Source organism: Hypoxylon trugodes (genome assembly GCF_022578975.1).
Source record: "Hypoxylon trugodes strain CBS 135444 unplaced genomic scaffold F4822scaffold_5, whole genome shotgun sequence".
NCBI classification, from domain to species: Eukaryota; Fungi; Ascomycota; class Sordariomycetes; order Xylariales; family Hypoxylaceae; genus Hypoxylon; species Hypoxylon trugodes.
Window position 1 is genome coordinate 1215749 of NW_026250020.1, and position 20402 is coordinate 1236150.

Here is a 20402-nt window from a genome sequence, read left to right on the forward strand (position 1 = left end):
AGGTCTCACCATCCGACAAGGCCCCTATCGATCAAGGGTAATTCACTCCAACGCGACGCAATTATTTTTGCAAAATGTCGACTACAGAAATCGATAGCCCAGAGCAAGACTCTATTAACGCAGCCGAGCTTGGGAAAGAAAAGGCCCCTGTCGATATTCCCGACCTAGAGGAAGCACCAGATGGTGGTCTTCGAGCATGGCTTGTCACAATAGGGGCATCCTGTGTTTTCTTCTCAGCTCTAGGGTTTTCAAATGCTTTTGGAGTATTTGAAGAATACTACTTGACTCATCAGCTCAAGGGACAATCGCCTGATAAAATCGCGTGGATTGGCTCCCTAGGTGTATTCCTCCAGTTCGTAACTGGTAACATTGGAGGTCCCCTATTTGATCGTTATGGCGCATGGGTTCGTTCTAACATACACCTCTCTCGCGCTCGATATTCAAGGCTAACACGATGATAGATTATGAGGCCAGCTTTTGTCCTTTACGTCTTTGCTGTTATGATGACAAGTTTGTGCAAAGAGTACTACCAATTTAGTATGTATCTAACTTTTTCCCCTTCCCCCTTTTCCAGCCTACCCGCGACGAAGAATTTCTTACTCAAATTGATTGAGAATCCTCTTATTACATGTAATACCAAGACTTCTAAAATCTTACCTGAATGGGCAAAGAAAACATTGCTAACTTCTATAGTGCTTGCACAAGGTATACTCTCGGGTATCGTCATAGGATTCCTCCAATTCCCTGCGATGGCCGCGGTATCACAATTCTTCAATAAAAAACGGGCTGCCGCTCTCGGCGTAGTAGTAGCTGGTTCATCCATCGGTGGTGTTGTTATACCCATCGCGTTGTCTAAAATGTTGAACAGTTCCTCCCTCGGATTCGGCTGGTCGGTACGAGTAATTGGGTTTATAATGATACCTCTCCTGGGATTCGCATGTTTCGCCATCACGTCTCGATTACCACCGAGAACTACATCCTTTTTCCTCTGGAAGGCGTTTAAGGAACCAAAATTCCTTCTACTATCGCTTGCCTTGTTCTTCATGTTGCTCGGCGCTTTCACCCCACTGTTCTACATTCCGACGTACGCAGTTTCAAGAGGCGTAGACCCGACATTGGCTTCTTACCTCGTCGCCATCGTCAACGCAGCCTCTACATTTGGCCGTGTTATCCCGGGTATCCTAGCAGACAAATTCGGCCGACTCAATATTTTCGCATTCGGTGCTTTCATCTCGGGCATCATCACTCTATGCTGGAATAAGGCGGAAACTACGGCGGCGCTGATAGTATACTCTATTGCTATCGGATTTAGCTCCGGAACGATTATCTCAGGAGGCACCGCAGCTTTCACGGAATGCGCTACTAATCCGCAAGAGCTTGGCACATACATAGGAATGGGAATCGGACTTAGTTCCTTTGCGGCTCTCATAGGCGCTCCTGTGAACGGTGCTATTGTTAATAGGTATGGAGGATTTCTTGAGGCGTCTATCTTTAGTGGTGTCATGATATTAGCGGGTGGTGGTATTGTCCTTGTGGCGAAGACTAAAACTCCTAAGGGTCTTCTTGGAATGATATAAAATGCGGATATTTTTAGTTACTAGTCTATTGGGTTTTCTTTAATTTTAACACCTATCTCTACTCATGATACCTTAGCTGGACGACTATTAGACTTAGACTAGGATAATTCCGATAGAAATACATCACCTGAAACTCTTCAACACATTCGGCCCCTGTCCATTCTCCTTTTTTTCTTCTAGTGACGTTGCGCCGGCGAAAAATAAGGGGTGTTGCTCGTGTGGTAGGTGCTATCACGGTAATTTTGGTTCTATAACGCTTAGTCTCCATGTGCTGGTATACGCTATAGCGGTTGACGTGGTTATCTTTGAAACAAGCTCTTCAATTCTGACCTAGCTTTCTATCCGAGCACCCTACTAGTAAGCCTTCTTGACTTTCTGGTTTGTTTCACTTTTATATACCGTCGTAAGCCCACGTTCATGTAGAGGAGCCCTGTACGGCCGTTCTCCTGCAACGCCTGTTTGTAGGCGCTCGCACTTGCTTGGGAATTTAAACATGTATGATTAGAGATTCCGACACGACGAATTGAATACTATGGCCATGAGGTCCTCCCTAGAGCCTCATGGGCCGAAGGGAACATTTGAACGGTTAGCGATAAAGACATTCGCGGTTATTGGCACGCTGAAGCCATTCCGTGGAAATGCAAGACTAGTCGGTATCGCATTTTTCGTACTAGTCGCTGTGTCAGTCTTTTCGTTGGATGGTTTGATGCAAATCGGTATTGTTCCCGATCGTGCCAGAGTGTTGAAATGGGAGGGCAGTGAGAACGAGGGCGTAAACGTGCATGCTGGACTCAGGATAGTTGTGTTTGGAGGCGGCGATATTGCTACGCCAAATCGAGCGTCATGGAAACTTGGGGGTCCGAATGCAGCATGGACAGATATTCTATGCCTGCAGGTAAGTCATGAAAATCTTTTCGCAAGCAACGTGCTAATTCTTAATGATCCAGTTGAATTGCAATCTTTACCTCTCGTTCGTGCCCTTAATCGAAAATAGTAGCGGTGCTATCGTATCAAACTCCCTCTTTGAAGCTGCCCTAGCTCGTACTTCATCGTTCGATAACGACAGTCTTTCGGGGCTCAACTACTCCTGGCTAGCTGAGAATTACCCGGCACCATTTCATCAAGATCTAGGCCATCAAGTAGAAGCTTTCCTCTCAAACCCACGATCTCCATATCCACCTCGAGAAACTTTATGGGTTTTTAATATCGGGTTTTGGGATATTTGGCATCTGGCCGCATTACCTCGTAAACTTGCCTCGCGCGTCATTGAGACACAAACACAGCATATATTTTCGCACTTAGAACTTCTGTATGAGGAGGCGCACAATAACGAGTCGATTGCCTTCTCGGATTATTACGCCGGTATGGATCCGGCTGTGATGCGCGCTTCGCCGGAGAGCGATTTACCCCGGGCGCCTTTCCGTGTACTCATACCAAAACCATTCGACATATCGCTTACCCCGGGATTCGATAACGCTCGTTTTACACCTCCGTTACCGCATACTAAAGCCGAACAGTTGCGTAACGCGGCGTTCCTGACTCAGCATTGGGATAAAGTGATACAGGATATGCTTAATGAATGGATACGTCTTCCCGACCCAGAGGAATTCGACACCGGGGAAGACAGGCTATCCGAAATTGAGGATGTAGACCTTCTGCTGGAAAAGAAGAGTATGAAAGTTAATGGATTTCTTGCACCGCCCGCTCGTCGCGAAGCTATTACCTACGATGTCTCCAGCTACGTCCGCGATCTCATTGTCGACCACCAACTGCGGAGCGCAGATATTGTTGATCATAACGGATTAGGCTCGACGATGGTGGCGGAAGGGTATTCGGAGGGGTGGGAGCCTTGTATTAAGCGAAACGATACATTTCTTGCCAATACCGAGAGCGCTGCTGGAGATGATGACGACTGGAGTGTGTGCAGCGCACCCAATAAGCACTTATTCTGGTCCGAGTTTACGGTGAATCGGCGGGCGATTTTTGAGATTGGGAGGCGCGCTGCTGAATTGTTGAAACGGCATATGCAAATGGATGCAGAATGGTATTTGAAGGCTCAGCAAGCTTCTTCGTCGCTGCATCGGGACTCTATTGGGGGTACTTGAAGTAAATTGTGTATTATGTTGCTTGCCTATATTGGAATCGCAAATACCTAAGCATGTTGCTTCGTGAGGGCTGACTGGAGATGATTACTTTTATTTGCGTTGAGAGTTAGGCATATACACCATCATTTGGGGTAGGGGTTCGTTATAATGCTTCTAGATGGGCTGGATTAGGTTCGCTAATAATTATTGATACTCCTTAAAATATTTGGGTAATTCCACTGTAGAGGCTGATACTGTCCCCTGTGGTTAGCCGTTCTAGAGGAAGCATACGCTGTGGAGCGCTAAAATATGGTGGTAAATATTCGCGCCACGGTAAGGGCGGATGAGCTGTTCGCATTGGTTTTATGACTGAGACCGAATTATCCCCTATCCATTTGATAAAACACCCATGTGCTTCGTGCGTGATATGTAATTGGAATCGTTGCTCTCGAGCTTTTGAATCATATCTTCCTCTTCCTTTTGCTCTTGTTTTTCCTTAGAGAATTGGTATTGGGGAAATGGAGGAAGGAAATAAAAGGTGGGGGTGGGAGGAAACCTTACGGGAGCACCCGTCGGAGTATTAAAGGACCGATGGCTTGGGAGTGTGGGGTCTAGACCATCATTAGATCTTCCTTCTGGAAGCTCTAGAGTTGCCCTTGCCTGCCACTTAATTCTCTTCTCCCTCATCATCAACTTCACTATTGTCCGTACTAGACCCACCACATCATAATAGCTCGTAATAAATCAAATGCCACATAGAAACAATGACACTAGCTCCCCCAGCAGAAGGAATATTTCCAACAATTGAAGAATGCGAAAGGGCAGTGCAAGCACATGCGGCCAAAGAGGGCTACGCTATTGTAATGCACGCGAAGGCCAAGTCAAAACGTACCGGTAAATACATCAGATACTTGATCCGGTGCGATAAATCCGGTAGTTTTCAATCCAAAGCAACTATCGGATTAAAGAAGACCACAACTAAGAAAACAAATTGTCCGTTTTCTTGTCATATCAATGTCCGCGAAGATGGTTGCTACTTCGCAGTTAGCATTCCGGAACATAACCACCCTCCATCAAGCGACCCAAGTGAGCATGTTCAACATCGGAAATTGACCGAAGACCAACGAAGCTTCATAGAAGCTGCTGCTATTGAGAAAAAGACAGTCAGGGTTATTCATGAAGAACTTCTAAAAGCCTACCCTCAATGTTATGCGAAAATCGAAGACGTTGGGAATCACGTTCAATTCTGGAAGAAAAAGGCTAAAGAGAACGCTACCGGAGTCCAAGCGCTTCTAATCGACCTTCAAGAGAGGGAAGACAACTGGAGTTTTCCCTTAGAAAGGCATGGCAATCTAGAGGGAATATTGTGGGTCCCCAGGTGGTTCCAAAGCCATTGGCAACGACCGGACGTACACATAATAATCATAGAAACGAAGCACATAATTAACCAATCCGTGCTATCGGTTATAGAGATGAATAATGTCCTGGCGGCCAACTCACAACTCGGCGCTGGATACGCGATCCTCCCAGACAAAACCGACCACACCCTTCTATGGTTGATACAGGCTATCGATAAACTCCGATTGCGTTTGAGGATACCAAAGCCTCAAGTCCTTAACATCACGGACTTCAAAACTGCTGAAACGAATGTTCTAGCCGAAATCCGCGTCGGACGGAGCTCGCGAATCATATGTGGAAGATTCATTGATTCGGGGATAGATGAGTCCTCCCAAGTTCCTGGCACCCAAGACGATGCGACTAGCGGCGAAGGTTTTGTGCCAGCTGCGCAAGGATAGTTAAGAATTCCCTATATGATGGCCATGTATCAGGTATCGAATCCGATCATGTTTAACATTCACACGGGAATAACGGCCGAAAGTGTAGGTACCCGAACATAAAACTACCTTTTAATGTGGGTAATGAATGAAATGCATAAACGACGGTTTAAGTCACCAGGCTTTCTTATAGTTGAGAGGAACTTATTCGGACATCGCTACTTCAAACATTCGCTTATAGGGTACCTACATAAGTATTCATTACCCACAGAGAAGACCTTTACGCCCAATGACGGTCTAAAGAAGTGGCGAATGGGGGGTCAACTATCGGATCCAATGGGAATTGATTCTAAAAATCTATTCAAGGTCTAATCTAACACCCAATTCATTCAAATTGGAAACCGACCTAACGAGCGGCCCCGGAAGTGAGGGTATCTTATATCGAGGCACTCTAGGCCGAGAATGGACGGAATCTAACAGCGAAGCATATGATTCCACCTTACATAGTTACGGACGGCAGTTCGGTCAACCCTGCGAAAAGAACATCTTATCAGCAATCACTCTACCTTCAAATGCGCCATTTAAGGGGAGTCAAACTTACAGCCATCAACATCTTCTTTGATGGTCTGCTGCTTCTTGCAGGCAGTGGCTTGCGCTGGGGTCTGAGTCTGGAGCTGGGAGCACTTGTCGTTTGAGCAGCGGGCGTCGAGGGCGCGCTGTAGGGCATCGCCTTTCCAACCAAACACGTAGTCGCCGTGCCAGCCGTAACCAGTCTGGTCGTTCATCGAGTAAACGAACGGCTGGCTGCCGTCTTCAGGCCAGATCGATGGGTCGTTGAACTCGCGTGTGTCCCACATCACCTCGTACATAACTTGAGGTAGACGGACGCTGTTGTTTATGGTATTAGTTATCTAGGTACATTTATTGGTACTGGATCTGATACTTAGTACTCACGGGTGTGTCGACGGGCACGCCCCGGTCGATTCGAAGCTACCGCTCTGGGGGTACGCCACGTGGCTCTTGTGGTCGGGGCTGTCGAGGTTCTTGCCGTCCCAGCATCTAACGGCAGTTAAGTCAGATAATTATTCCTAGTATCGAGGCATGGTAGGACTGGAAACTTACGTTGGGAAAGTAATGGTCGCGCGGATTCCACCTGCGCAAGTTTTGGCTGGCAGCGCAGCACTATCCATGGTGGCATCGGCGCACGGCGCACCTCCGAATGGAGACTGGGAAACGGTGGTGTAACATCTGTGGCAAAGTTGTTTCTGTTGTCCCTGCGCGGTACGGAGCATGGCTTCGCCGACGAGCATTCGGAAACCCTAAGATTCATTAGACGGCGTTAGGCGACATGGAGCTTTGGATAACATACCGGCTTGAAGGCAGTGACCTTAGTGTGGCCGTCGTACGGAGGGATGTAGTAGATGGTCATACCCTCTTCACCTTCAAGACCCTATTCGAGTTTTAGCAAAGTCTCGTTGAGAGGACATATTTATCTGGAGGTACATACAAGGTTGACCATTTGCTTCACCCGCTTGTACGTTCCGTTGCGGGCCTTGAAGTACAAGTTGGCAGTCCAGTAGTTGGAGAAATCTTCGCTAAACGAACAGGTTGTGCATGTCGACTCGGAGGGGAGATCGTAGTCGACCGGAGCCATGGTTGCGTTGAACGAATCACCACCGACGACTTGGTGGATATGTGGCGATTGAATGAGACCCGGAGACACGAGGGGATCTACACGCTCAACAACCAGCCTGTTCCAAGACTTAGGATCCATGCTTTTTCCCCATAATTCTGTCTCATCTCTACGATCACTCACCTGGAGCACTGGAACCGCATCATCGCGGCCTGGGCATACTGAGCTGAGACTTGCTGCGGGATCGCCGCAGCGGCGAGGATAAGGCTCTTCCACTGCATGTTGATAGGTGTGAAGCAGCTGAACTGATCTACACAAGACAAATTCGGACTGGATTGCAGATCCAAGCAACGTGAGGGAGGAAACAGGGAAGCGGAAAAGAAAAATCTTATATATCTGGCGGCATTCTCTTTTGGGAGTACTGCGGCAGGGTTGGCGGGTAAAATCCCCTGATGGTTAAAGTCGCCCTCGGGACAACTGCCGAAGGCAAGTTGTCAAAATAGAATTTGACCGAGGGCATAACTATTCCGAATGGGCTTGAAATATTAAAATGTGGACTAGTTGCCACAGAGATTGCAGTAGATGGGGTTTTGGTTCTCTCCATTCTGCAGGTTCTACATTAAGATATAGGGGGACAGGGTTGGGGAGTGGTGGAGTAGTAGTATTCTCGGAGAACGGGAAGAAATGATATGCAGCAAGAATAATTCAGAATACATGCGCAGGATGCTTAAGCCTTGACCTGATTCCGGGTTCGATGCTCTTTTTGCAGATTAAAACGTGGCATTTTGGGTTTTGAGTGCTTGGCTGTCTGGGCTTTACCCCAGGATATGTAGTTACAAATACAGGTGTTGGGGTAATGCCTTTTAGTATTGTCTTGCCCAGGGTCGAATAGCTCAACTACCGACGGATACCGAAATGGATTTCGGGTAAGATACAGAGCAGAAACGAAAAAAGAGAGAAATACAGTAAAAAAAGGAGGAAAAAGAAGAGGAAGATGTGAGGGGACTCTCACATCACCTTTAGCAACACTCGATCAAGACTGTATTGATCAAAAGTATGCCCCCTAAGATATTGGGCAAAAATAACCCCGAATGCATAGTACTCCTACTCTACCGACCTTCTAGGTAACACGTATACTATTGCATATATTAGTGACGACATACCTCTTCGATGTAGTAGTTATTTAATTTCTATATAGTACATATGTATGCCTGTTTAGGTGGGTGATAAATTTTGGATATGGAGGGTTAAAATTAACTGAGCTAGGACACCTGGAAGCTCTATATAATCAGGACCTCAGGCCAGCGTTCTACTTAGCGAGTACTCGAGGAAACCCCTAGGAATACGCCACTCTACCAGCTATAGAGAGATAATCAGTGAACCAAACCCCACTAAGCGGAATGCTCCAGGTGAGACATTCGGGTTTCAAGAGATTTATAGGCGCCCCATCAGCCAGTCCCAACCCCTACGACAGACGGCCTGGAGAATAAATATAGGGCACATTAGGGAGGAGGTCATCAACGACTGAAATTTAATTCTAATTTCCCTAAAATTGCATTTGCTACACGCGGATCTCATTCTATTTAGGTCACTTTCATGAGCAGTGTAATCTGTGGGATATTTACCGACTTTGATTGAAATTACTTTTAGGATGACAATGGCAATGGCAATGTGAGGGCCGAAGTTATGTACGTGCGGGGGGGTCGAGTAGAATCACAGAAAGAAGTAGGTCTGTAAAAAGGGGGGGAGAACACTAGAACGTCTGGTAGTAGGTGCTTCAGGGGCCTACCAACTCCCCCATATGTGTGCCTAGGCGAGCAGACACCTACTACACAACACGTAGGTGCTGGGGTAAGTGGGAACCTAGGAGTGACATCTTCAATAATAAATGATTATTCGCATAATAGAACTTTCTTTGGTGAATTCCCCGAGTAGTTCTTGAGGATATGTATGTATATATAACTACTGATACCTAATATAGCTTAATCAATTTCTAGCTTTTTGCAGTCGTGATCTCTTGTTGGCGCCCGTTATGCTTCGAATGGAGTGGCGGAAAGCAAGATGGCTCGGTGATGGGTTATATTTTTCTTCGCCTGGATAATCGATGGGACATACCATATGCTGAAATAAGCCAACATATCTAAAAGCTACGATCCCGGAGGGCTTGAGATGTATATACGTAACGACCTCTCAGTATTTTCCTTTTGCCGCTGTGCAGATACTATATGCTCAAGAGAGCGGGATTGGTGTTGCAGGAAAACATTTCGTAACTGGAGGGCTGGCAGATCATAGAAGCGAGGTTGTAAGTACGTCGTAAATTACCTTGTAGAGAGATAAATTAGGGCTAGTCGGACTTCTATTGGGCACATATAGTGTACCTAGGTATGCATTACTTGCAGAAATACGTGCGCAGGATTCCAGGTTGCTTTTTCAGTTAGCACTTCTACAGCTCCAGGTTGTGCTATAGCGGGCAGGCAATGCTTTGGCTGATCTTCCGCAGTACTCAGTCCCCTGAAATAGAGACCTAGACATTACCTTAGGCGCAATGAGTATATCGCTGTGATCATAATGGGATAGCTATCACCTCTAACTTTTCAGGCTCTTTACCGTGGGAATCAGAACTAAGCTGGAAGAGGACTTCACTGTATGACAACCCCTAACCTTCGTAAGCCTCAGGGACTTAGCCTGAATAATTCCGTTAAACATAGCCCTTATAGGCCTTCGTTGTACCAAATACACAACACTGAATATGCCGGTGTATAAAAATTATGCCCACTGGTCAGGGTGGTCATCAAATTCCTTTCTTCACTCACGCAGCTTGTATAATTGCCAATATCTCCCATTATCGCCTAGAAAGAGTTGAAAACTTTTTTACAGTCCGTATTATTATCCACGTACCTTAAAATACCGAGGAAGATGTAAAACTGTCGTCTGTATATGTGTGGCCGCTTAGCAAATTGGTATCCATCTGAGGTCCCGCCGTACCTATCTGGGTCTTCCTAGCAGTCTGCTAGACTAGTTAAGAGCAAAGATAATCGACCAGTTTTTCAACAATCCACAAACTCGCCCGGTTAGCTCAATCGGTAGAGCGTGAGACTCTTATTCTAAATAGAATCCAAATCTCAAGGTTGCGGGTTCGACCCCCGCATTGGGCTCAATTCCTAATGCATTCCAGATTCACTGGGAAAATCAACCAATTTTTTGATGTTTTTCTTTTTCTCATCTGGTGTTATGGTTAGGCGGCTTATAGTGGGGTAGCATTAGTGGGTTCAGGGCCAAGTCTTGACTCAACCTTTTTTTTTTCCGACTCGTTCTGAATAAATTGAAATTCTACTTTCTTGACGGATATAGTTGATATTTTCCCTCACCTGATGACGTGTAATGCTTTAGGATATATGTTAATTACATAGGTATATACCTAGGTATGCGTTCATATATATAAATAAACGGTAAGTGGAAGATTACCTAAGTACTCAAGTCCAGTGGCGCTTTAGTATATAGGTGCCCTAGAGGCCCTGCAATTCATTGCATCTTCCACTTAAACGAACATCTCTAACATAGTCCTATTTCCTTGCACTGAAAGATTTTATTACGGTAAGCTAGCGGAAACGTTTACTATGGCCCTTATTCATGCTGGCAACCTTCTTCTAATGGTTTATTAGCGTGTGGAAGAGTACCTACGTAGGAAATCGACATTGATGGTACCTGTTGTTAAGGTGAATCACTAATTAATTTAACTAAAAGTAGTGCTATTTGAAGTAGAAGAGTGCCTAAGAAAGGGGGGAAGGTCGCCAGCTGATAGCGACCGTTAGCTGATTAACCAGCTGAAGCGGGGCATATCTAGATTGAGCCGGGCATTGCCGCAAGATTTGGCGATATCGAACTATCCCAAGCATCAAATCGCCAGGTTCCAATTAAATCTTACGACACCACAGTAAAACTTACGATCGAATACACGAATTTGTTCTCTTAGTTACTCAACCAATTGTATCGGTATAAAGAGAGCCTCTCGGCTCCGAGTGTATTGCACGATGTCGAAACGACAGGTCGGTCGGATTATCCTAGCACGGCCACAACTTCCCAGAGCTCGTTGCTCTCCTCTTCGACAACACTACACATCCGGCGCGAATAGGTCTAGTAGCTGGCGCTGGGCCAACATAGCTACAATTGCTGCTATTTCGGTATCAGGTTTAGTCTGCGCAATGGTATTACCTCTTTCTAAACCCCATCCGTGGTTATAAATCATCCAATTGACTAATTTCGCGTGTTCCTCTAGACGCTCCAGAAACCGGTTAAATTCGATGCGCGCTCACTCGCCGAGCTCGACGAGCGGACGAAACGAGAAAAAGGCGTTGACGAAAACTCACCAATGCGTTTGCGCATGGAACAATTCATTCGCGAACAACAAAAGGCCATCGTATTCGAGTTGGAAAAGCTAGACGGCAAGAGCTTCCGCGAGGACACGTGGGCTAGAGAGAAGGGTGGTGGCGGTATTTCTTGCGTTTTGCAAGAGGGAAACGTGTTCGAAAAAGCTGGTGTGAATATCAGTGTCGTGTACGGAACATTACCGAAGCCTGCGATCGCGAAGATGAGAGTCAACCACAAAAATATTGCGGAACAAGACGAGATGGATTTCTACGCGCTGGGATTAAGTATGGTCCTCCACCCCAACAATCCCATGGCACCAACCGTCCATTTGAATTACCGGTATTTCGAGACGATGCGACCGGATGGTACTTCGCAAGCTTGGTGGTTTGGTGGAGGTAGCGACTTAACGCCAAGCTATTTGTTCGACGAAGACGCGGTACACTTCCACAAAACGTTGAAAGATGCTTGTGACAAGCACAACAAGGATTATTACCCTAGATTCAAGAAGTGGTGCGACGAATATTTTTGTAATGCCCACCGGGGCGAATCTAGGGGTGTGGGTGGCATTTTCTTTGACGATTTGGATGAAACTGTGGCCGATGCCGACAATTCATTCGCATTTATCCAAGATTGCTTAAAGAGTTTCTTACCTTCCTACATGCCGATTATCGAAAGGCGAAAAGATATGCCATTTACAGCAAAGGAGAAAGAATGGCAACAGGTACGAAGAGGCAGATATGTTGAATTCAATTTAGTCCATGATCGGGGCACAGCGTTCGGATTGAACGTCGCTGGTTCTAGAGTCGAGAGTATTTTAATGTCGCTTCCTTTAACGGCATCTTGGCGATATATGTACGAACCGGAACCGAGGAGTCGGGAACAGAGGCTTATCGAAGTACTCAAGAATCCTAAAGAATGGGTCTAATGATTGTTTATCTAATGTATTACGATCATGTAATTTTATATCGGAAAGGCGCAAGAAAACGGATCATATAAAAAACATTTAGAGTTAGATACCATTCATATTAGAGGTATGAAAAATGAATCTATTTAATTTGCATCCCTTTTGTTTGAGCTTCCAGACTTGGGTTCTTAGGTACTCGACTTCATGATGCGGGGTCTGCCACAAGTGATGATGGCAATTTGACGATCATGTTGCTAAATGTAAGACATTGCTTTTTCTTTTTTATCATCGATGTTATGATTATGAAGTCTGACATCTCCATTAACAAGAGTTGTATTGTATTATTTGGTCTTCCATTTAAATTGTAGGTGTGATCCTAATGCATAGGTTTATTCGTATGTTCATATATTATTACTTCTGACCCGACGGTACGGGAACGGTTTTCATATTTAAAGTTGGCTGTTTAATGTCCCGAAAGCACGTGCCAAGTGTTTAAATTCTGCAGGTCGAAGGTAGAATAATCTTGGTGGGGCTGTGACAGGCGCGGCACGATAGGATTAGGAAAGTCCTAGATGTAGTAACGTAACCGGGCAAGGTAGGGCAGGTAGTAGGCATCCGGGCAGCTAAGCTAGGCTAGGCCCCATCTTTTTAAGGGTGGTGTCATGGAGGAAAATCAATCAGGAAGGATGCGAACTCGAACTCGACTTGGAAAGTTTAACAAAAACAAGTACAACTTTCAACTTTCAACTTTTTTCGCATCCAATAATGACATAGAAATCGACGACACCTCTTTCTATTCAATTCGATCCCCTCAACTCAATCATCCTTGAGATTACGCTCATTTACAAACCTCTTACGTCGCTGCGATCGTCCATACATGTGTATATATACAGCCTTGCACTACCGCATTAGTTGCTTCATCTTCTAAAGTCGTGTCGATCCTTAATACCGTGACGATCCATTTTTTCCCACCTATGCGACGACATTGCAAACAAACAAACATACCGACTTTTCTAGAGCCATAGGATCTATTTTGTACCACCTTCATCCTTGCCGACGCATTTGCATTTGCTTTCTTCTTTGGGAACCTAACCCCATTCCTGTTCAAGTCATGTTCGGGGTTGGCCGTAAGATCTAACTTATTAGATCCCAACCCGTCGGAATGCTCTCACATCTCCGCTTCCACAGACGGGGTCCGTCCAATCCCTCGTCACCTATACCTGAAAATAGTCCGTGGGACACCGCCGCGCTTCAGCCCGCCCAGTTAGTGCCCGAAGATGGCGTGCCAGCTCCTGAGATCCGACCGCGATCCGCAACCTCCGTGCCCTTTGCTCATGGCCACGGACAGCCGCCACCGCAACCACCGCCATCCCAATCCCCGCAACAACCCGTACAGCACCATCAGCCTCCAGTTTTACCACCGATTGCTAGGATTTCCTCGGCCGACTCGGACCTATCGATAGACCTCGAAGTTCACGAATCGAAACAACGTGAAGAGCCGAAACCCTTGCCACGGTCGCCTTATAATGAAGAGACTGGATTTATCGGGGGATTGGCTCTGCAGAATTACCGTCGGGAACGGGAAGCACTAAGACCAGGAACCTTGGACAGAAACTCTACAAATGTGACGGATTCCATATCGTACGGCGCCCACACGAACGTAAATAACTTTTCGAATCGCCCACCGCCACCTGTTAAGCCTGTCAAAGCTGCCTCGTCTTTCGTTACGCCCACCTCTCTCCAGAATGTCCCTCCTACGGGTAAACGGTTGCCAGGCGCAAAAACCTCATCCGACTCCCAGGCTTTGCAAAGCCAGCCGTCGGTTCAGGATGCTCCCAGAGGCAAAAAGAGCCTTCCTTTCCTAAAGAACCCCATGTCGACGTTATTAATGCGGAGGAAGACTAGCCAGAATGTACCAGATCTCTCACTGCCATTACGCGGTCATGACGAAGAGCCTTCGTACGATCCTCGGATCAGAGGTACCCGAGTTCATGATTTCAGCGCTCCACGACCTAGAAAAGTTGTGTCGACTATTGAGCCCGCTGCCTCCGGCTTTGAGAAGCCTCGTCATGATACCGTATCCCCAACCATAGAACACATTTCACCTGCCACGGATGCTCCTCCGGTTCCTCCGAAGGACGATAATTCTCAATCCACCCGGACGTCCTCCACGTATTCTCGAACCTTGTCAGTAGATACTGGTTCGTCACTGAAGCCACAAGGCTCCAGAAGTAGTCATACCAATGTCGAGTCTAGGAGTGCCTTAAGTAGCCAGAGAAGAAAAGGCTCCATTCCCCCATCACTCATGTCGTTATCCCGCAACGGATCAGAGGTATCTAGAGATGTCCTCTCGTCCATTCCTAAACACATGAAGAGTACATCTTCTCGGTTTAGTTTTGATATGGTCGGCGCAGCAAAACAGGAGAAGTTGCTAGAAGAACGACACCGCCAACGACAGCAAGACAAGAAAATGGATGATGGCCTTGGCCAACGAGATTCTCGTTATGATGAGTTCGACGACGATGGTTTTGATTACGACGCAATGGATTATGATGATGGCCTAGAGGAACGCATACCAGGTGTAAACGCGGATCTTGACGAGGAAGACTTTGATGGCATGGATGATCCGGATAACGACCAAGAAAACTTTGCGGGCTTCGTTTTTCAACGATCGAATCCTATCTCGGAATTGACGAGTCCCCACGGAACTGGAATATCGCGGACGACTAGAGATGAAAACGAAAGTATTGCTAGTTATGCGCTGAATACAGATTTTTCAGATGTGCCGCAATACCCTGTTCATCCGCTTGAAATTCGAGGCGATGCTTCTACAAAACAATCATCAGAACAAGATACTCCAACGGGCTTAGGGATCCAAGGACTAGAAACTGTGAACGAAATTTCCGACCAGATGTCATTTCAACAATCACAAGGAGTCCCAAAACAACTTTCCAAAGACGATGAACTTTATTTTAACGATGGATTAATACATGATTTTGACGGGGAAGGAGACGGTTCAGCATTTGATGAGTCCATTTTCGATTTAGATGACACGGATCAATATGGTCGACCAATCCCCGGACTATTCGCTAATGCGCTGTCACAAAGACGGGAAGCAAAGAAGCGGGAATCCGACATAACCTCTAGACTATCAGCGCAGTCTGAGATCTCGCACTCTACTGCTCATACTTCGCTCAGTGCTGACCTACAGTCTAAAATGACAGGACAAAAAGCTAATGAAGAGGCCCCACGCATGGAAGAACGTCAATCCTCAGTCTCGGGTTTGCCAACTGCGGAGCACGATCAGATAGCAGCGTATCAGGCAGCCTTAGCGGCGGCTGCTCATCAGGCCGCAGCCTCAGGGAAATTTCGAAGAGATTCATCCCCGCCGCCGCCTGCTGAACTAACAATCACATCGCCGACGACGTCTGGGTCGTCACAATCCCATTCTAATATAGACGATTTTGACGATTACGACAATGATAACGGATTGTCTTCGGGATTGGATGATTACGAGCTTGACGATGACGATATTATCGCAGAGGCAAACGCCAGTGCTCTCGCTAATGACTCGGATGGTTGGTATGGACAAGAATTCGGGTTCTACTCAGCACCGACACCGCCCAATGTTCATCATAATGCCAGTGTTCTCAGTGAGAAAAATCTTTACCAATATTCTCATGGAGGCTATTTCGGTCCGAGCGGCGTCAATCGCTCCACCTCGGGTCGTATCGTTTCCCGCGAACCAAATTTGACACCAATTACAGAACGTTCCGAGTATTCTAACCGAAATTCAATCATGAGCCTTGGCGTTCCCCAGAGCGCTAATAATAACGGGCCTTTGCAAAGCCCTGGTTTGGCTCAGTTGGCGATGATGGCGGACGATGATAATATGTCGCTGTCGGCTTTGCTTCGTTTGCGTTCTAGGGCGTGGGGCGGCTCCCAGGCGTCGCTAGTAAGTTCACGCGACGGATCGCCTAGTGATAGGAATGGCGCTACTAGCCCTTGGGGTCAAGACATCGGCATGTCGGCGTCGCACGCGCGTAAGAATTCCGCATTTTCTATCATCAGCCAGGATTCAACGGGGGCAGGTAGCGGGTCAGGTAGCCCTACGTTGACCATGTCGATGTCCGGCATTCCGAACAATGCTATCCCACCACTATCGGTTCCGTCCAATTCTAATCCTACATCCGCTACGTCCCCAGTCAGCGCACCTGTTTTTTCTCCTTTACAACCATCTTCTGCTTGCCCGCCCGTCTTCGAGGATGAAGAGACGAGTCCCCTTGACCCAAAAAAGGCTGAAGCAGGGAGTACAAGCACGTCGGCTTCTGGCACATTATCAAAACCATTTAATGAGAGTATGAGCCCGACAATTGGAGCGCCTTCACAGAAGAGGCCGGGTATGGGGCATAGACATAGAGGAAGTGCAGACAGCATCTCGTACACGAAAGAAGAAGATAGCGGCGAGACACGATGGATTATGGAGCGGCGACGCACGGCAGAATCCGGTGAGATTGAGATTTTAGGTCGGCAAGTGGTCGATAGGGGCAGGATCTAGTGGTTTCTGGAATGTCTTCCCGATTTGCGATCTAAGAGTCGCTCGAGGACCTAATGATGAATGGCAGCGAATACCGGCGTAAGATGGGGTAGTTGGTGATATATGTGCCATTTATTTTTACTTGAATGCCACGCTTGCTTGGGTCTGGCGTAACATTAGGAAATCAGGGGTAGCATAGATACGTGAGGGTTCGCCGGAGTATAAAAAAAGGAAAGGGATTGTTTAGCTTCCCTGGTTGGATTGGGGGCTTATCATCAAGCACAAATTACTTAACTTTAATCGTGTACATCTACGCAAACTGTTGTACCAGTATAATATCTAACGCCCTTGAACAGAATTAATGGCTCCTACCTTTAACAAGTTTGGGGTTTTATCGTTCAACATTCGAGTAGGTACCTGGGTACTTCCAATGGGATGTGGCAATAATCTTAGACACTAATGTGGTTTACGTAAGCCTACCCAGGTGGGAATGAGGAATGACGTCAAGTTGGATAGGGTAGGCTCCTTTTAAATTGCCCTATGTACTCGCCTTTACTCGATGCAACTTGGAAGTTGAAATAAACTACCTAGATGCGTTTTAGTTAGATCGTTCTTTAAAGATCGATTTAGTCAAGACCGCTACATGCGTAACTAGTGGTGGAGTTTCTCCTCTACCATTGCATCATCGCCATTCTCAACTTGGATACCTAGCTGGCCATCATTGGTAGGCAACCCATATATCCAGAGCTACGTTACTTCGACAATATCTAAATTGTCAATGTAATTCATAAATCGATATCGGATTTAGATATCACAATGAAACCATTTCCAGAAGCATCAACTATGGGCAAGGCGCCCCCAACGAGGCTTAGGTTCCCGCCTATCCTCCGACCTAGATTATCATGGCGATACATCTTCTGCTCATCGGTCGCGATCTATATTATATATTGCTACATCTTCTCAACACCTTTATTCGCGCATCCCCTTCCTAATTACAGCGGTCCGTATTCAGTCGGCGCCGTTGACGTTGAGATACCTCTAAAATCACCACGGTTAATCGATACAGCACGGTTTAAAGGAACGAAAGAAAATGCGTTCGAGCTAGAAACAGTACTTTTCACGTTATACTATCCTGCGATACAAAATGCGGTTAGCCATAAGCCGAAACATCACTGGATTCCGAAACCGGTCTCGGTTACGGCCGAGGGCTACGCTAAGTTCGCGCATATGAATAATTTCATCGTTAATAAACTCATGACGGGGGCTGTTAGCGGTCTCGTCGGAGGAATCGAAATTCCAGCACAAGTTGATGTGCCACTTGCCGATCTCGTGGCTACGGTTACGGCTACCCCGGAGACTAGAAATGATGATGGGGAAATCGAAAAAGTGATTCAGATTTCGAGGGAAGGACATCCGGTGGTTGTGTTCTCGCATGGTATGGCGAGTAGTCGTACCGATTACACGCACTATGCCGGGGAGCTGGCGTCGCGTGGGTATGTTGTTGCGTTGATTGAGCATAGGGATGGCTCGTGTCCCGGGTCTGTTATTATGAAAAACGGCGAGTCGGAGAGCGTTAAACTTACTTTCGATGTTCCTGAGGTGGAGACTAAGAACGGGAGGGAGTTAACGGTTGATGAGTTTAAGACGGCGCAGCTTGATTTCCGGGAGGCGGAGATTGAGGAAACTGTGAAGGTCTTGAGACTTATTAATGAGGGGCACGGGGAAGAGGTTTTGAAGAAGAATTCTAGAGGGGAAGGGGCGGATTTTGGGAATTGGAAGGGTCGAATTAATACGGACCAGATGGTCGTCGCGGGACATAGTTATGGTGCTACGGGCGCTATGCAAGCGCTTAGGGGCGGACCGAGTTCGAAACGGCCGTTTAGTGGTGCGATTGTGTTGGATCCTGGGAAGGCGAGTGGAAGATTGAATGACGATATTCGTGTTCCGGTGCTGGTGATTCATAGCAATTCATGGAGTAGCAAGCGTAGCGTATTCTACGGGCGGACACATTTTGATACGGTTTTCGATATTGTTGAGAATAATGTCCTGCGCGGCATGCCTTCTTGGTTCGCGACTTCGCTTGGTACTTCGCACCCTTCGGTCACGGATGCCCCGCTGCTGGAGCCGTTGTTACTTAGTTGGACTACCGGCGCGCGGATCGATGTGTATGAGGGATTAAGGCAGTATGTGCATGTGACGGAGGACTTCCTGTGGTTTTTGAGTACGGGGGAGAAACGCAGTCTCCTGAGGGAGAAGGCGGAGTTCCCGCAGTATGATGAGGGTATGGGGTTCGGTGTGTGGAAACCGGCACAAGGGGAAAATGAAAAGATGGGAGGCCCTTGGTACGATTGGCGCAGGTATTGGCAGGTGCATATCTCGCCGAATTAGATGATGTGGAGGATATCGGGAGATGGGCGTGGGCTAAGCCACCACTGTACTTGTGCGGCGGCATATACGGGTCAGCAAAGGAGCTGAAATGTAACTTGAAGTGTACTTATAGATGGTATATAGGAGAGGATTCATACTAAATAACCCAGGTAACCATATCAATGTCATGAATATGCACTGTTCCATTTTCTTTACGTATACCACCTACCTGGTCTATATTCGTATCCCATCATGTAGTCAGCATTCTATTAAGTATGATTAGGACGATAGTACCTAAGTTGTTTAGATTCTCGTGGTAGATAAAACCCGAATAAAATGGTGGCGTTAGATGCTTGACGCCACGAAGAGAAAAAGCCAATCAATATGCAGGATTTGGTCGTACGAGTTACTTTAAAACCAGGTAAAATTTAAGACACGGAATCCTTCAGTGAGACCGATGGATCTACCCGAGATGGGAGTGCCGATCGAATAATTTATCTTCTATTCGTGAGGTAGATTTTAAGCGCGCGCCCCCTTCCTGTTTTATTACGCGTTCCTCGCTGTTCTGAGTATCCTTTTAGACATGGCGTACAATTTCTTCTAGTCCCTTCATAATATCTTATATAACCTCGTCAGCGATAGCAAACCTCGGTTCACTAGCAACCACATTCACTCTAACACCAGACTACAACACAGTCATATCAGGCCGTAGACGCCCAGACCTTAGACGGCGGCAACACGACAACTCATAAGTACCACAGCCTTGGGCCTAGCGATACATCCGAGTGTCATCCGCCGGGGTTTGTGCCTACTTCCGCTACAACTAACAGATGCGACCGACTCATGGTCTACTTTATCCTGCACTTCAGCCCCGGATCCTTCAAACCAACCGATCGAAGTTACGGTTCTAAGCAATATACTCATAAACCCGGCGGCTATCAACGTGCAGTAGCAGCGAAACAATTTCATCGCGTCTAGTACCAATGCACCGACAAGTTCCTCCGCTCTTCCATCTATACCAAGCAAGGCCGCGAAAGCAAGTAATCAGGTAGAAACGGGGATGTCGACTAGTTCTAAGATAGGAATAGGTATAGGGGTTGGTGTTGGGGGAGCTCTCTTGATAGCTTTCGCAGTTGGCTTCTGGTTTTGGTGGAAGC

General features: G+C 46.8%; 6 protein-coding genes and 1 non-coding gene across 7 annotated transcripts; 6 read left to right on the forward strand and 1 right to left on the reverse strand.

The window, feature by feature from the left end:
- Positions 1-74: 74 nt before the first annotated feature.
- F4822DRAFT_429133 (major facilitator superfamily domain-containing protein) lies at positions 75-3682 on the forward strand (the record flags this gene model as incomplete). Its single annotated transcript, XM_051461034.1, has 5 exons — positions 75-404; positions 462-537; positions 694-1532; positions 2083-2472; positions 2525-3682. The coding sequence occupies 5 exons, from the start codon at positions 75-77 to the stop codon at positions 3680-3682; spliced, it is 2793 nt and encodes a 930-aa protein (XP_051314288.1).
- A 372-nt stretch (positions 3683-4054) lies between these two features.
- F4822DRAFT_248516 (uncharacterized protein) lies at positions 4055-5762 on the forward strand. Its single transcript, XM_051454403.1, has 2 exons — positions 4055-5490; positions 5541-5762. Exon 1 carries the CDS (start codon positions 4426-4428, stop codon positions 5455-5457), a length of 1032 nt encoding a protein of 343 aa, XP_051314289.1. The 5' UTR covers positions 4055-4425; the 3' UTR covers positions 5458-5490; positions 5541-5762.
- Positions 5763-5935: 173 nt separating this feature from the next.
- F4822DRAFT_429135 (uncharacterized protein) lies at positions 5936-7350 on the reverse strand (the record flags this gene model as incomplete). The annotated part of the gene is made up of 7 exons (XM_051461035.1): positions 5936-5967; positions 6038-6324; positions 6391-6495; positions 6559-6755; positions 6806-6886; positions 6944-7187; positions 7253-7350. 7 exons carry the CDS (start codon positions 7348-7350, stop codon positions 5936-5938), a joined length of 1044 nt encoding a protein of 347 aa, XP_051314290.1.
- Positions 7351-10134: 2784 nt separating this feature from the next.
- On the forward strand, positions 10135-10224 carry F4822DRAFT_t64. Its single transcript has one exon. It is a non-coding gene; the product is annotated as a tRNA-Lys (tRNA).
- A 667-nt stretch (positions 10225-10891) lies between these two features.
- Positions 10892-12471, forward strand: F4822DRAFT_403020 (coproporphyrinogen III oxidase). Its single transcript, XM_051458083.1, has 2 exons — positions 10892-11274; positions 11346-12471. The coding sequence occupies exons 1-2, from the start codon at positions 11101-11103 to the stop codon at positions 12360-12362; spliced, it is 1191 nt and encodes a 396-aa protein (XP_051314291.1). The 5' UTR covers positions 10892-11100; the 3' UTR covers positions 12363-12471.
- Positions 12472-12999: 528 nt separating this feature from the next.
- Positions 13000-17397, forward strand: F4822DRAFT_403022 (uncharacterized protein). The gene has a single exon (XM_051458084.1). It carries the CDS (start codon positions 13504-13506, stop codon positions 16897-16899), a length of 3396 nt encoding a protein of 1131 aa, XP_051314292.1. The 5' UTR covers positions 13000-13503; the 3' UTR covers positions 16900-17397.
- Positions 17398-17410: 13 nt separating this feature from the next.
- Positions 17411-19442, forward strand: F4822DRAFT_403023 (PAF acetylhydrolase). Its single transcript, XM_051458085.1, has one exon. It carries the CDS (start codon positions 17695-17697, stop codon positions 19264-19266), a length of 1572 nt encoding a protein of 523 aa, XP_051314293.1. The 5' UTR covers positions 17411-17694; the 3' UTR covers positions 19267-19442.
- The last annotated feature ends 960 nt before the right edge of the window (positions 19443-20402 follow it).